A 13,895-nucleotide genomic window follows, 5' to 3' on the forward strand; every position below is an offset into this window, starting at 1 on the left:
GTTAAATCTATTTTTTCAGGTGCAACATTTTTTCTAATCCAAAGCGTAGACAAACAGAAAATGATTAAATCATTCTACTCAAACATTGTAAATGTGGCACTCAAAGTGTTAAGATCAGACTGAAATAATCAGAAACCTTGTTAAAATATTGCAGATTCCTTGGGATACTTAAAAAGGAACTGCAAAGCAGCAGGTACTGCACACTAAAATTGTATGAGATCTGATAATCTTTCCAACATATTTTCCTGCTCATTACCTCAGCATATCTAGCCAAAATTTCTAAGCCAATTGATGTGTAAATGTGTACGGTGTGTTCATATATTTGTATTATTTTAATTGTGGAAGTCAAGAACGAGTCATTTTTGAAGCTTAGTTTCAATAAATGCTATTACACATAATTCCCATAGCATATTAAGATATGTCAAAATGTCAAGGAAAAAATTAGTTTCATGAGCCTTTTAAAAAAAAAGATTGTGATTGTGTCACATGAGGGAAAAACTTTTACAAAACTTGATTAAGTAAACAAAACATGGTTATTTCTGGTTCGTTAATTTAAAATGGTGAACAAATACAGAGATGCTCCGTCACTTCTTAGCTCTGCTCTGCTGAACATCAATAGAGCCTCACATGCTGAAGTCTGGAGCCGTTCTGTCAGACTGCCCTTAAAAAGGGCACACATGCTCAGCGGGCTGGAGATCCATGAACCTGCAGATCCGTGGCACAGCTGCCAAGAATTAGATGATCCCTTTTGGCCTCCACACAAAAAGGGCCAGTGCTTTACTGATCCGGGTGACCTTTTACTGAGAGGCTGATAAAACATCGGATTATGACGGATGACAACTGACAGGTGCCACTTCACACAAAAGTCATCATCTTTGGTGCATAATTGCGGTTCGGACTCTCTTGAAAGAGATTTTTCGATTGTGTAGACGTTTAACCTCAACAAACCCAGTAAAATCTTCCATTATGATCCAGAGGCGCTTGAAAGGCAGATAATGACATGAGTCCACATAAGAATATCCAATGGTTTGGAGGATTCATATCATAATTTTTATTATTTTTTTTTTACGTACAGTATATTATATATATATATATATATACACACATACACACTTTGTACATATTTAAATACATAAGTGTATTTTAAATACAGGTAGATAAGTTAAATATATGTATGCAAACTGTTATTATACATTTAATTCATATTATAAATATTTACTAGTATATAATACTAATACTTCTACTAATAATAACAGTTAAATTTGTATTAAAATACATAATATTGCATTATATATTTAATAAATGCATACAAAATGTTAGCTAGATAACGTTGCAAAAAAAGTCTCCAAGGTTTCATAGTTTTCTCTTTTGAATTGTGGCTGTGGTCTATCACTCGGGTTTAAATGAAAATATTAAGAGTGTATGGCTATATCCAATGGAAGCCATATGGAAGCACTTTTTTTGTCCTTTATGCCCTGTTATGGCCTGTCGGGGTTAGTGCAAGTGGTGGCTACCATATGTCGTGATGTCGGGACTCCCATAAGCATGCTGTTTTATTCATCAATGCCACTTTAAGCCAATGATATGGACAGTGGTAAGTGTTTATATCTTTTTGGGGGGAAAAAAAGTTAAATGTAATAAATATCAGAGAAAAAAAAAAAATGGTTTGATTGTAGCACCCCAAAAAATATTACGATTTTCATTAGCAAGAATACCAGAAGCGTTCTTTTAAACCATGCTGAAGCAAGCCAAAAAACACAGATAGCCAACCAGGAAATGAAATACTATCTAAAGCAGTAGACATGGATCCAGAGGAGCTAGATTTCAGCTCGAGCCTCATAGACTTATTCCAACCAACATCAGATCCTTCCTACAGCCTGTGCTTCCTTCCAGGTGACTGGCAACCAAAGCTTCTCTCTTCACCTAAAAGCTCCTGTAAGCCTGAGTGGGAAAGAGCTCTGGGCTGCAACAATGCTCCCTTTGTCTTGCACCAACACTCTACCTACCAGCCAACGCTTTGATTGCAAGCCAAGACAAACCACTGTGTTGGGTTACAGTTCTTGTAGCCAAACACCACGCTTGTGTTTAATATACTACAGTCTTTCTGCATTTTGCTTCCTGTCAATCAAAGCTGTGAGACTCGGTGGGTTTGGCCATTACTTCATTATGTAGAAAAAGAAAAGAGCATGTTTATTATGATCGGAAAATTATCCAGACACGTAACGACCGATGGTGAGATAAGGCAGGTGTGCTTCCAGAAAAGAGGGCGTGCGGGGAAGGGTTCTCCATCTTTTGCGCCTCAGTCAGTGAGGTTATGAATCCTTTAATCCCCCCATTTTCAAAGGTCACACGTTGATTTCAAGGATCACATGAAAGAGATGCAACTGTGACAATGGGTCTTGGTATGAGAGGCTTTGGAAAATGGGTTTTAAAGACAAAAATGAGATAAAGATCTTTCTTCAAATAGGTTTTGCACCTTGTAATTTGACTCTATAAGCTCACATAAAACTAAGGCATTTCTGAGAGTTTCAGCAGCATTATAATATATTAACTTTTGGTCATGCTCTGGGATTCAATCAAACTCCTTGCCTAAAATAGTAAACTTTGCCACGTAACTTGTCCTGCACAGGAACAAGTATTAGCTCTATTACTTACTGAGATCATAATTATACTCAATTTTCAACAAATGCATTTTACATAGTAATTTACAACATAACCATACCATACTGATTAGTGGCAGATATTACAGATTTTTTTTTTTATATACAAATTTATCAGTGTTAGATCCTACCAACAAAGTTTAGATTTATTTGATAAAAATACAGTAAAAACAGTAATATTATGAAATATTATTACAATTTAAAATTTTCTATTTTGATATATCTTAAAATGTAATTTATTCCTGTGATGAAAGGGTAAATTTTCAGCATCATTACTACAGTCTTCATTGTAGTGTTAATTTTGTCAGCTATTTTTTATTTTTTTTATTTAGTCTTATTCTTAGTTCTGTGTCAAATGTACTTTAGTTTTAATCATATTTAGTCAACCTTGTCCTGTTTTTGTTTGGTCAAGTTTTAGTCGACAAAATGTCTGGGAATTTTAGTCTAGTTTTAGTCAATGAAAACTTTGTCATGCTCCATAATGGCTAAACTGATAATCATAATTATTTTGCTTAAAATTAAACAACGATTGTTGTCATTCCACAAATTTATTTTTACATTTCATCAGAGTTACTGCACTTTCACCTAAAAGCACTATGAATGCTCCGATCGATCGGCCGATAATCACATTCTATGACTCGATCGGGAGTCACTAAAATAGGCCGACCTCACCAAACGCTCACAAATTGATGACGTCAGACTTTAGCGCTGCAGTCGTCATCACCAGTGTGGAATTATTACGCGGTCTCAAGAAACAATGTGTTTTTAATCCTCGCTATTTACATAAGAACAAGTGATTTGAAACCACTCATGCGCAATAAGCAGCGAACGGTCCTGAACGGTCAAATACACACACTTATGTGTCAAAATGCCTGTCTTTGCAAGTATCTTCGTAAACACAGTCGTTTATGTCTAAAAGGTACAATATGACATTATCAGAGAGGCTAGCAATAGACATATGATGTCTGCGCTGAACAGGGGTGCGCAAGGGTATGTAAAAACACGTTGAGAGGTAGCTAGGACGTCGTATTATTTCATTCGGACCGAATATAACGATTAGATGAACATTTTATGACCCTACGCCTTCCACAGATTATATAAATTTATAAAAATACATTTAGACCATTTAACATAGTGATTGCTAATATTCTATATTCTTCTACTGGACACATACTTTCTAATAAAATGTATCTAAATGCCATAAGATGTTAAACAAACAAACAAACAAAAAATCTAAAAGTTAAATCTATTTTTTTGGGGATTTAAAATCTTGACATCTGGCAACCAAAAGTATAAAAGCATGCAGAGGCTTGTACAGCAGTCTGTAAGGTTTTGTATCCTCTTTTTATTCGACAAAAACAGAGTGATATTGGTAAAGTTTTTTTTTAAACTACATTTTAGTCTCAGCTTTTTTGTCTATGATATTCCCTGCGGATTTAGTCACAGTTATCGTTTAATGACGTCAGCGTCGTCTCGTCTAAGTAAAAGGTCGCCGACAGACATTTTTCGTCATAGATTTCGTTAACGAAATTAACACTACTTTAGCGTCATATGATCCTTCAGAAATTATTCTTATGTGCCGATTTGCTGCTCAAGAAATTTCTCTGATTGTTATCAATGTTGAAAACAGTTGTGCTGCTTCATATTTTTGTGGATGTTTTCTAGATTCTTTGATGAATAGAAAGTTCAGCATTTATTTCAAACAGAAATCTTTTGTTACATTATAACTGTCTCTACTGTCAATTTTGATAAATTTAATGCATCCTGGCTGAAAAAATCTTTTGCTTACCCCAAACTTTTAAATGGCAGAGAACATGCTCATACCTATTTTTACATTTATTACATTTGCCGTGGCCTAACGCACACATAAAATTAATATAACACTGTTAAACAATCTTTTGCAAATCTCAAAATAAATAATTACATTATAATATTGTGATGCATAAACTGAATTTTAGCATTTATTTATTTTTTTAGATAAAGTAGTATAGAATTTAAGGTACTGTTTACATGACAGTTTTCAAAAACGGAAAACTTTTTATGCGTTTTGGCCGTTCATTTACACGACAACAGCATTTTGGGGGACTGAAAATGCAAACATTTTGACAATGTTGTAGTCTGTACATAAATGCAAAGAAAAAACTTTTACATTTTTAGTGCATCGTTGTCGTGTAAACGTCCACTTAATACAGAATATCGGTTATCAGCCACAAGATGAAAATTAATTATTAGCTTAACAAGCACGTCAAATGGGGACTTGGAGGTGGACTTTTTTTTTTTTTTTTATAAGTAATGACATAGCAACCACCCAGAATACCCTAGTAACCTCATAGCAACGTCCTAACAATGATTCACAACACCCTAACACAGGGGTGTCCAATCCTGCTCCTGGAGGGCCACTGTCCTGCAGAGTTTAGCTCCAACCCCAATTAAACACACCTGAACCAGCTAATCAAGGTTTTTAGGCATACAGGAAACTTCCAGGCAGGTGTGTTGTGGTAAGCTGGAGCTAAGCTCTGCAAGACAGTGGCCCTCCAGGACCGAGTTTGGACACCCCTGCCCTAACATCATTGCAGCCAGTTTTGAACAGGCAAACAATAATCTCAGCCAGTTCTACTTTGCACATTATTAAATTTGAAAAAATAACTGGCCCTTCACAGAACTAGACAGCTTATACCTTTAAGCTATTATTTGTGGTACCATAGAAATATGCTACTCTTTTTCAGGGATTCATCAACCTCATTTGTTTCAGAGTTTTCCAACCAACCCTGAGCAGGGTCTCTGTTTTTGTAATTGAGCAAAATAAATGCAAGGATGAAATGAAGCATCTTTGGGCAGAGAGCAAAGTCAACAACAGCTCTCTAAGGAAGTGCTGCATCGACAGAGACATTCAAACAATTTTCAAATAAAAAAAAAAAATATTCCAGAAGCATGTTTACAATTAATTTCTCTAATGTAAGAGAGAAAATGACATGGTCTCAGGACAGGAATAGCAGTGCTGGGGTTGCCAGGTTGGCAAGAGAGAGCCTTTTTCCCCTGCTGTGGCAGAGTCATTTGATTTGAGAGTCAGAAATCTCCTTCACCTTGAGGGACCTGGCTGTGTCCACTGAAGCGGATCCACTGAGGATGAGGAGCAACTGTGCCACGGTTCTGGTTGACTGCAGGTGTCACTAGTCTTTAGCACCTTAGGAATCAGACGTCTGGTCAACCAGCAACACGCTGAGATCACAATGAGCTGACTGACAAAAAAAACCTCAGTGTATTCAACCATTATTGTCAGCTTTATGTATTTTTGCTCTGAGGCACCTGTGGTTTTTTAGCCGAAATTTAGCGCCAAAAATAAATTTGTGGTTACCAGTACTCATTATAGCCATTTAGAGAGCTAAAACATGCTACAAGAAGTTTCACTCCCTTTAAAACACTAAAGCAATTTCTGTTGCATTTACTAAACCACCTTAAATAACAAATATTAAGAAAACTACGATAGTTTTGTGCTATAAAAGGTCATTGATATTTTGCCGGTTTATTTACTGACTATATCTGTGAAAATACTGCTCATTCTTGGATTCAATCTTCACAATTTTATTTAAAATGTTGCTTATGTATAAATGCAGACAGGTGTCTGTAAAAAAAATCTGCTAAAAGTTTTTCTAACAAATGTGAAGCAAAGATGTTTTTAGTAAGAGGAGTCAGTTTATTATTTTGTGCTAACTGAATAAGAATACACTAAACATGTTTCCTACAAAAGTTGTTTTGTTCAATTCTGGCCATGATTTGGCCATCTGAGACAAATTTTGTGAATCGTAAAAGATTCCTCTGATCAGGGTTCCTACACATTTTCCATTTCAAAATTCCATACTTTTCCACTCTGTAGTCTTTTCAGACCATATTTAACATAAATGGTTCTTACATTATTATTTTCAGCATTATATTTGGAATATAATATGGTCATCTCTAAATATTTTATTTCCTGTTTTTTTTTATTTTTTTTTATTGGTTCTCTCCAAAAGTGATAACATGTTTAAATGTTAAGAAACCGTTAAACACTTTAAAACCTGCATATATTCACCTCTGACACATCGGTATGATCCTGTAGTCATGGATCTGGCCCGGGTTTCTTTTGAGGTCTGGTACAAATATGACTTACAAAAATACATAGGCTATAAGCTCATTTGTATGCACGAATAATCATTAAAAGATCACAAATACACACACGATCTTATTACTATATGATAATGATTCTGCTATGTCTATTAAACCTTTGAAATTACGATCACACCAGAATATTTAAACCTGCTTTTGCTCTGCCGCTGATCCGCAGCAGCACTCATGTAAGCTTTATGTTTGAAACAACTTCACTAACAGTATTTTCAACATCACAGTAGTCTATATTTCTGTGTTGCAAATATTAATTAACTAAAGTATTGGGATAAAAGTTATAGTCTGGATATAAACTCTGATGTTGCGGCAGCCATGATCAAAATGAGTAACTGACCTTTGAAACTAATGTTACGCTTCAAATAAAGATTGTATGATAGATTATGCCAGAAGGTGGCGACCAGTGACTGTTAAAATGTATTTGAGGAGATTCGATCAAAAACAATGGACGAAACAAGTCTTCATTCATTAATTTCAAATGATTTTTACATAATCTAAGTTAATAAAAAATTTCAATCCTGCAGGTAATGCAGCTCACCGTCACCGAACATGATGATGTAAAACTCCGGACGATTCTTCTTGCATGCATCCGTATTTAACGAGTCTTGACTGCCGTACAGTCTGACATTAATGACAACTGAGATCTTACATTGTAACATGGCTTACAGCGGGGATGATGTTCGTACAGTCTGACAAGCAACAATCGTAAAGGACTATTATAAATCCTACAGTGTGCACCCAGCTTTAGTTAGATACAAGTATTTGTTCAAAACATGTCCAAATGTTGTCCCAACCCTACCTGAACAAACAATTTTACATGGCACAATGTTGTGTAAATTTCTAGCATGCATTGCAGCTTAAAAAATATGGTAACATTATTAAAAAATATATCATTTTTATGCTGCTGCAGCTGTCACTGTTAGTTAGCTGTCATGTGGTTCAGAGTTCATATTTTTACTAAACTAACAATTGTTGATCATCACCATGTTTGAGATTTCTGTGGTGAAGTATGTGTATCTATCTCACTGAAACTATTGGATTTGATATATCTGCCAACCAGGGATATATATTTGCCTCTAGTTTTACTAAATTTTTTATATTTTGTAAATTCAATAGACTGCTTGTTACTCATTAAATTAACATTTTACCATTTAACAAGTTGTTTTTAAGTTGTTGTTTTTTTTAAGTTTAAATTAACAAATTGATTGTAATAGGTTATTACTTTAGGTTCATACCTTTTTTTAAAGTTAGGTCAACTTTAACAGCATTGATCACATCTCTATTTATTCTCGCAGGAGCTTTTAGTTCTTAAGATGATGTGTCAAGTTAAAATAGTTAAACTTTTAGAAACGTGACTAAAGACTCCTGTGTATCAAGACTCCGAATCTGCGCTTTCTTAAAACTTGTTTACAAACCGTTCAGATGTTCAAACGTTCTAATCAATTTTGTAAATAAAAAAGTCATTTTGCACATAAGTTGTTTTGGTAAAAAGGCATTTAAAATCATTATATAAACAATACACTAAAGTAATTTGTAATATCACTAAAGTATCAACTCTTCTCACTTTTTTTGCAATTAACTGTCCATATTAAGTTCAAAAGTCTCTTTCAGGTTGCCAGACACAATGCTGACTGGAAATAGACTATGCATTTCAAAGTAGGGATTGTTTAAAAAAAATAAATAAATAAATAAAAAATCTGTATCAACCAATCAATATCATATTTACTAGCCATGTAGAAACTTATAAAATATCAATAAGGGTTTAATTCCTAAAAAAATAAGTAGAAATATTAAAGTGTTAGATAACTTTAATAGATAACTAAAGTTGTCATCTTAACCTGGAATAGGAAAAACTATTAAAAAAGACAGAGGTACAGGGCTGCAGCCCAGTTTAGAAGAACACAAAGAACACATAAAGCATTTTGTGACACTAATTACAAAGGAACTCATCCACATCCCTGGAGAGAATGTGCGTCTGATCTTTACAGACCAACAGTGCCTTCTGCTGGACACACTTTAAATGCTCTATCCACAGTACGTTCAGCAGCACTGACCAATCCTGCTTCTGGAGGACCAAAATCCTGCAGAGTTTAGCTCAAACACAACTTCATGATAGTTTCTATTGATCCTGAAGACCTTGGCTGCATCCAGGAGCTTAAAAATGCTGCCTTCGGAGGATGCATTCCAAGGTAGGAAGGCATCAAGGTACATCCGAATCCAATGTTAGCTTTATTTCCTGTCTCCTGAGATACCTTCATCGATTTTTGAAGGTAGCATAGATGTATCCTTTGGTACCTTTGATATCCCACAATCCTGTGCTTTCCACTCCGTGACAGTTGAGCTAAAAACTAAAGGTGGCATCTGAAAATGCAGCACCTCTCTTCCCAGTCTGTCAGTAATGCTCTTTTTAGATTCTGTCTCTATAAAGCCCCTCCTTCTGAAAAGCACACTGTGCTCTGATTGGACAGCTGGACCAGTGTGTTGTGATTGGACAACCACTTCGAGCACATTTCAGAAATGTCATGCCCCTTACAATAAACGCAATTTTCCACCAGGCCCCGCCCTTTATTTTGTGTACGCCTTGGGCGGGAATTATTTAAATGAGGACTATTGTGACATTCGTTCCCGGAAGAAAACTCAAGACTACAATGGAGGCGTTTCAGGCAGTTCAGAAACAGTGCTTAATGATATAGAGAATAACTTTTTCATGCTCAAACAGCAACATTACACACTAAAGAAAGTTGAACATGTCAAAAAGCGTAATAGGTCCTCTTTAACATAATAACTTCTATTTGTAATCACCACATGACATTGCTCATTTGCTGTCAACCTGACTCACCAACTCTCACTGAAAACAAATGATTCCAGTTGTGTGAATGTCATTTCAGAAGTACAATACATAAGCATTATTAAATACTGAATGTCAATTGTGTAATAAGTGGAAACGACATCATCAGAAGAGAAGCGAATAGCTTACCTGCGAGAGGTCTTTTTCACCACTTCTTGATTGGTCTTCTCATCCATCTGGTCTTTCTTCAGTTTCTTTGCAATGTTCTCTCGGACCTTCTCTCTCTCCGATTCACGATCGCTGTCGTCCTCCACATCATCGTCTGCATCCTGTAGTGGATAACAGACACGCACTTACATCACAGCATGACATCATCAGAAATCACTGAATGGAAAACAAATCAAAGAGAACGTACCTCAAAATCATCTCCGGCACTTTGGTTCCTTTACATAAAAAAACAACAAAACAAAAATTGCATTTACACCAGGGTTATTATTAACTAAAGCTAAAACTATTTTTAAAAAAATCTGTTAACTGAAATAAAGCTGAAATAAAATTAAACAAATATTAGCTGAAAAACTTAAACTAAATGAAAATTAGAAATGTTGCCTTGGTAATAAACTGAAATAAGTTTAAGTTAAAGGGCCAAAATTATTAACTAGAAATAAATAAAAACCTATACTGAAATAAAAATAAATTAAACCCAAATAGTAATGTTAAAAAAAAAAAAAACTTTAAAAATGACAAACACATAACGAAATGACTAAAAATTAAACTAAAAATATAAAAATAAAATGTAATTCAAAATATTAATATAAAACAATTTAATGAAACTTTTTTGTATAAATATGGAATTATGGATTACATCTGCATGCTTAAGCTAATGTATCATCAATATATCATGACATTACATAATAGAAATAGGAACTATTCATGTGAAGACGGAGGGATTTTTTTCCTGACCTGTCAATGACTGGAACAGAGCTTAACTTGGGATCATCCTTCAGCAGGTCATGACTGCTTTTGCTTTTCCCTTTCATGGTCTGCAAGAAAAGACATGTTGAAAGCACCTACTGCTCGTTTTCCAACACATGAATAATCACCTCCATAGAAGAATATTGTCATTGGACACAAAGCTACCTGGCTGACTTGATTGACCATCTCCTCCTCTTCCTCTGCCTCCTCTCCAAACGACAACAAACTGAAATTCCTGTAATAAAACTTCCCTGGTTAACACTAAATTGTGGAAACATTTTTGTACAGCATCAAAATACAAAATTAAACAAAAACAAATCTAATCACAAGTTAAAATAATAATAATAATAATAATAAAAATAAAGATAGACCCTTTATTTTCTGCAAATATACTGGATTTTTTAACATCCTTAAGTCTGACTGCTTTTGATAAGATTGCCAATCTACATGATTTGATGTATTATTCATGTCTGCGGTCCAAAGTGCAGAATGATTTCCAGAAGTTTAATGTTTAGAGCAATAGTTATAGGGGTGCTTGCAAGAATCATAATGTCACAGCTGACTTTCCACAATCCACTAATGGATAAAATCAAATATCAACATTATTTTTAGTTATATATTCATCTGAGAATACATTAGCGGTTCTCAACGAGGTGGCCGTGGGCCCAATAGGAAGCCTCAGGAAACTTCCAAGGGCACTGCAGGATGACTTAAAAGTATTTAAATTCATAAATTATTATTAACTCTTTCCCCACCAGCGTCTTTTTTTTTCCAAGTTGACTACATGATGGCGCCTAAGATGGCTGCCTTTTGCTTATGTGCAAAGAAAAGTGGTCTTACAATCCAATAAGAATCTTTTTTCGCAGTAACCATGCTAAAACTAAAGTTGCCAGCCACCGCCAGTGTTTTTGATAATTTGCACAAAAATTTCATGCTCCCCCAGAATATTTTGTTGTATGAAGATCTGAACATTCAAAAAAGAATGAACATTTAACATTTAAGTTGAATGTTATCAACTCAACACTTGAATGTGGGTAAGTTTCATAAAAAAGCAACATTTTGAACAAAAAGCTTTTTTTTTCCCCCAAAGACTATAATGTGCAAAAGCAATGCTTTTCATCACTTGTTTTTGCTCCTTTTTTGCCTGTGTTTTGATCCGGAGATTCTGTACTCTTTCAGAAGATGTGTAATTGCACTCCCTATCATAAAACAATGAAAACATGGATTGCCTGAAAATTCCGTTACTGGCGGGGAAAGAGTTAATATATCTCAAAATAATCTAACTCTAACCTAAATTAAAATGCTAAAAATCTAAAATTAAAATGAAATATTGTTTGTTTTTATTATATATAAAAAAATTTAAGAAATATATTAAAAATCTTAAATGAAAACTAGAAATGTTGCCTTTGCATCTAATGGAAATAAAATAAGTTGAAGCGCTAAAGTTACTAAAACTGAAATAAAAATAATCTAAAGCTATATAGAAACATTAAAAAAAAACTGATAAAAATTACAAATACACATGACAAAACTACTATAACAAACTTAAAAAAAACTGAAAATATAAAAATAAAAGCCAATTTAAAATTGATTAAATTATATAATACTATATAAATAATAATAAAATAACACTCGATGTAATATTGATTACATATTTCCTTTTTTCCCCCCTCCCGATAGCTAAACTTCTGGAATCATAAAAAATGAATCATGGCTAATTAATTTATAATTTATTTACATATCAAAGTTTTTGTTAACAAAAAAAAAAATGTATAAACACACAGCTTTTGTCATAATTACTGCAGAAATGCTGAAAATATCTTAGCCTATATGAGAGGGCCTTCAATTATTGCTTTGGATAACAGGGGGAATTGGAGTCAAAAAGGTTGGGAACCACTGGAATACATCACTTGATAGATGTTAAATGCATTGTGAATGCTTATGTCATGTTGTCTTTGATGCTGGTATCTAAATACATGAAAGAAAGAAAGTGGCATACTTGGTTGCTTTGGACTGTGATTTCTTCCCTTCTTCTTTGTTTTTTACTTTTTTCACTTTAATTTCACGCGGAATGATGTCATCAAAGGCAGAATGTAGGACCTGTTTAAGAATGTAAGACCAGTCAATGACTGCATATGAAAACAAAGGTCAATAAAATTAAAATGCTAAAGCCAATTCAGGGGACTGAACAAACCTCTGTGGATCGAATTTTGTGTGGGTTGAGTGGCCGTTCATCATTGTCACACTCCACATCTGCTAACCTGAGCATGTTGTAGACAGTATCTCCTGTGACCTGCAGCAAAAAACAAAAACAGACAAACTGTCATTTTGACAATAACACATGTGACAAAAAATAAATCTGAAGAAGGCATTTAAAAAAAACATTGACCAATATTAAGTGATAAATGTTTAAGACTTGAAGGAACACTTCACCCAAAGATGAAATTTCTTTTACTGTACACTACCGTTCAAAAGTTTGGGGTCAGTAAGATTTTGTAATGTTTCTGAAAGAAGCCTCTTCTCCTCACCAAGGGGTCGTTCACACAGAACGAGTTTTTCCATTCCACTGTGCTACTTTTCCATCATTTTTCAATGTAAACACGTGATAGACGGACATCTTTAACCGTTGCGCTCATATCTTTTGCAGCATCTCACGAATGAAACGGTGTTCTAAAAACACAGAAGTTCAACTTTAAAAAAAATATTTTAATAACATGTCTCTAGACCTTGTGCTGTTTTTTCATTCCACTGACCTTGTGTCTCACGTTTTTGCTGTGCAGGCACATTGTTTCTCCTACGATTGCTATGCTAATGACACAGCTTTAAGTCAAGTCACCTTTATTTATATAGCGCTTTATACGTTACAGATTGTTTCAAAGCAGCTTTACAGTGATAACAGGAAAATGATTCAATGATGCAAACAGTTGATTTCGGGTGTAGTTCTGGACAGATCTCAGACTACCTGGTGGACATCTCGGCATGGATGAAAGAACATCACCTGCAACTCAACGGAGCTTCTCGTCTTTCCAGCCTCTCCATCAGTACAGCACAATTTCACCATCCAGCTAGGTTCAGCAACAATAATCCCAACAAGATCAGACAGAAATCTTGGGGTAATCTTGGATCTTCAAAGACACATTGAAATGGCAGCACCGTCATGCAGGTTTACATGCTTCCAACATGTGCAATCAAACCTTCCAACATGTACAATCGAAGATTGGTCTTCAACAAACCCAAAAAAGCCCATGTCACACCTCTCTTTATCTCTCTGCACTGGCTACCGGTTACAGCTCACACCGATTTCAAGACATTGA

General features: G+C 34.7%; 1 protein-coding gene across 2 annotated transcripts in view; it reads right to left on the minus strand.

The window, feature by feature from the left end:
* cwc27 (CWC27 spliceosome associated cyclophilin) overlaps positions 1-13,895 on the minus strand; it is a 48,692-nt gene that overhangs the window by 32,599 nt on the left and 2,198 nt on the right. For both annotated transcript variants that reach the window (XM_051909854.1, XM_051909853.1), the window contains 6 exons: positions 12,776-12,874; positions 12,581-12,681; positions 10,747-10,816; positions 10,570-10,649; positions 10,022-10,049; positions 9,796-9,935 (listed from right to left, as the gene is read on the minus strand). In XM_051909854.1, coding sequence (XP_051765814.1) covers positions 9,796-9,935; positions 10,022-10,049; positions 10,570-10,649; positions 10,747-10,816; positions 12,581-12,681; positions 12,776-12,874 — 518 coding nt within the window. The remainder of the gene's footprint in view (positions 1-9,795; positions 9,936-10,021; positions 10,050-10,569; positions 10,650-10,746; positions 10,817-12,580; positions 12,682-12,775; positions 12,875-13,895) is intronic.

This window comes from Ctenopharyngodon idella, chromosome 10 (assembly GCF_019924925.1).
Source record: "Ctenopharyngodon idella isolate HZGC_01 chromosome 10, HZGC01, whole genome shotgun sequence".
Taxonomy (NCBI): domain Eukaryota; kingdom Metazoa; phylum Chordata; class Actinopteri; order Cypriniformes; family Xenocyprididae; genus Ctenopharyngodon; species Ctenopharyngodon idella.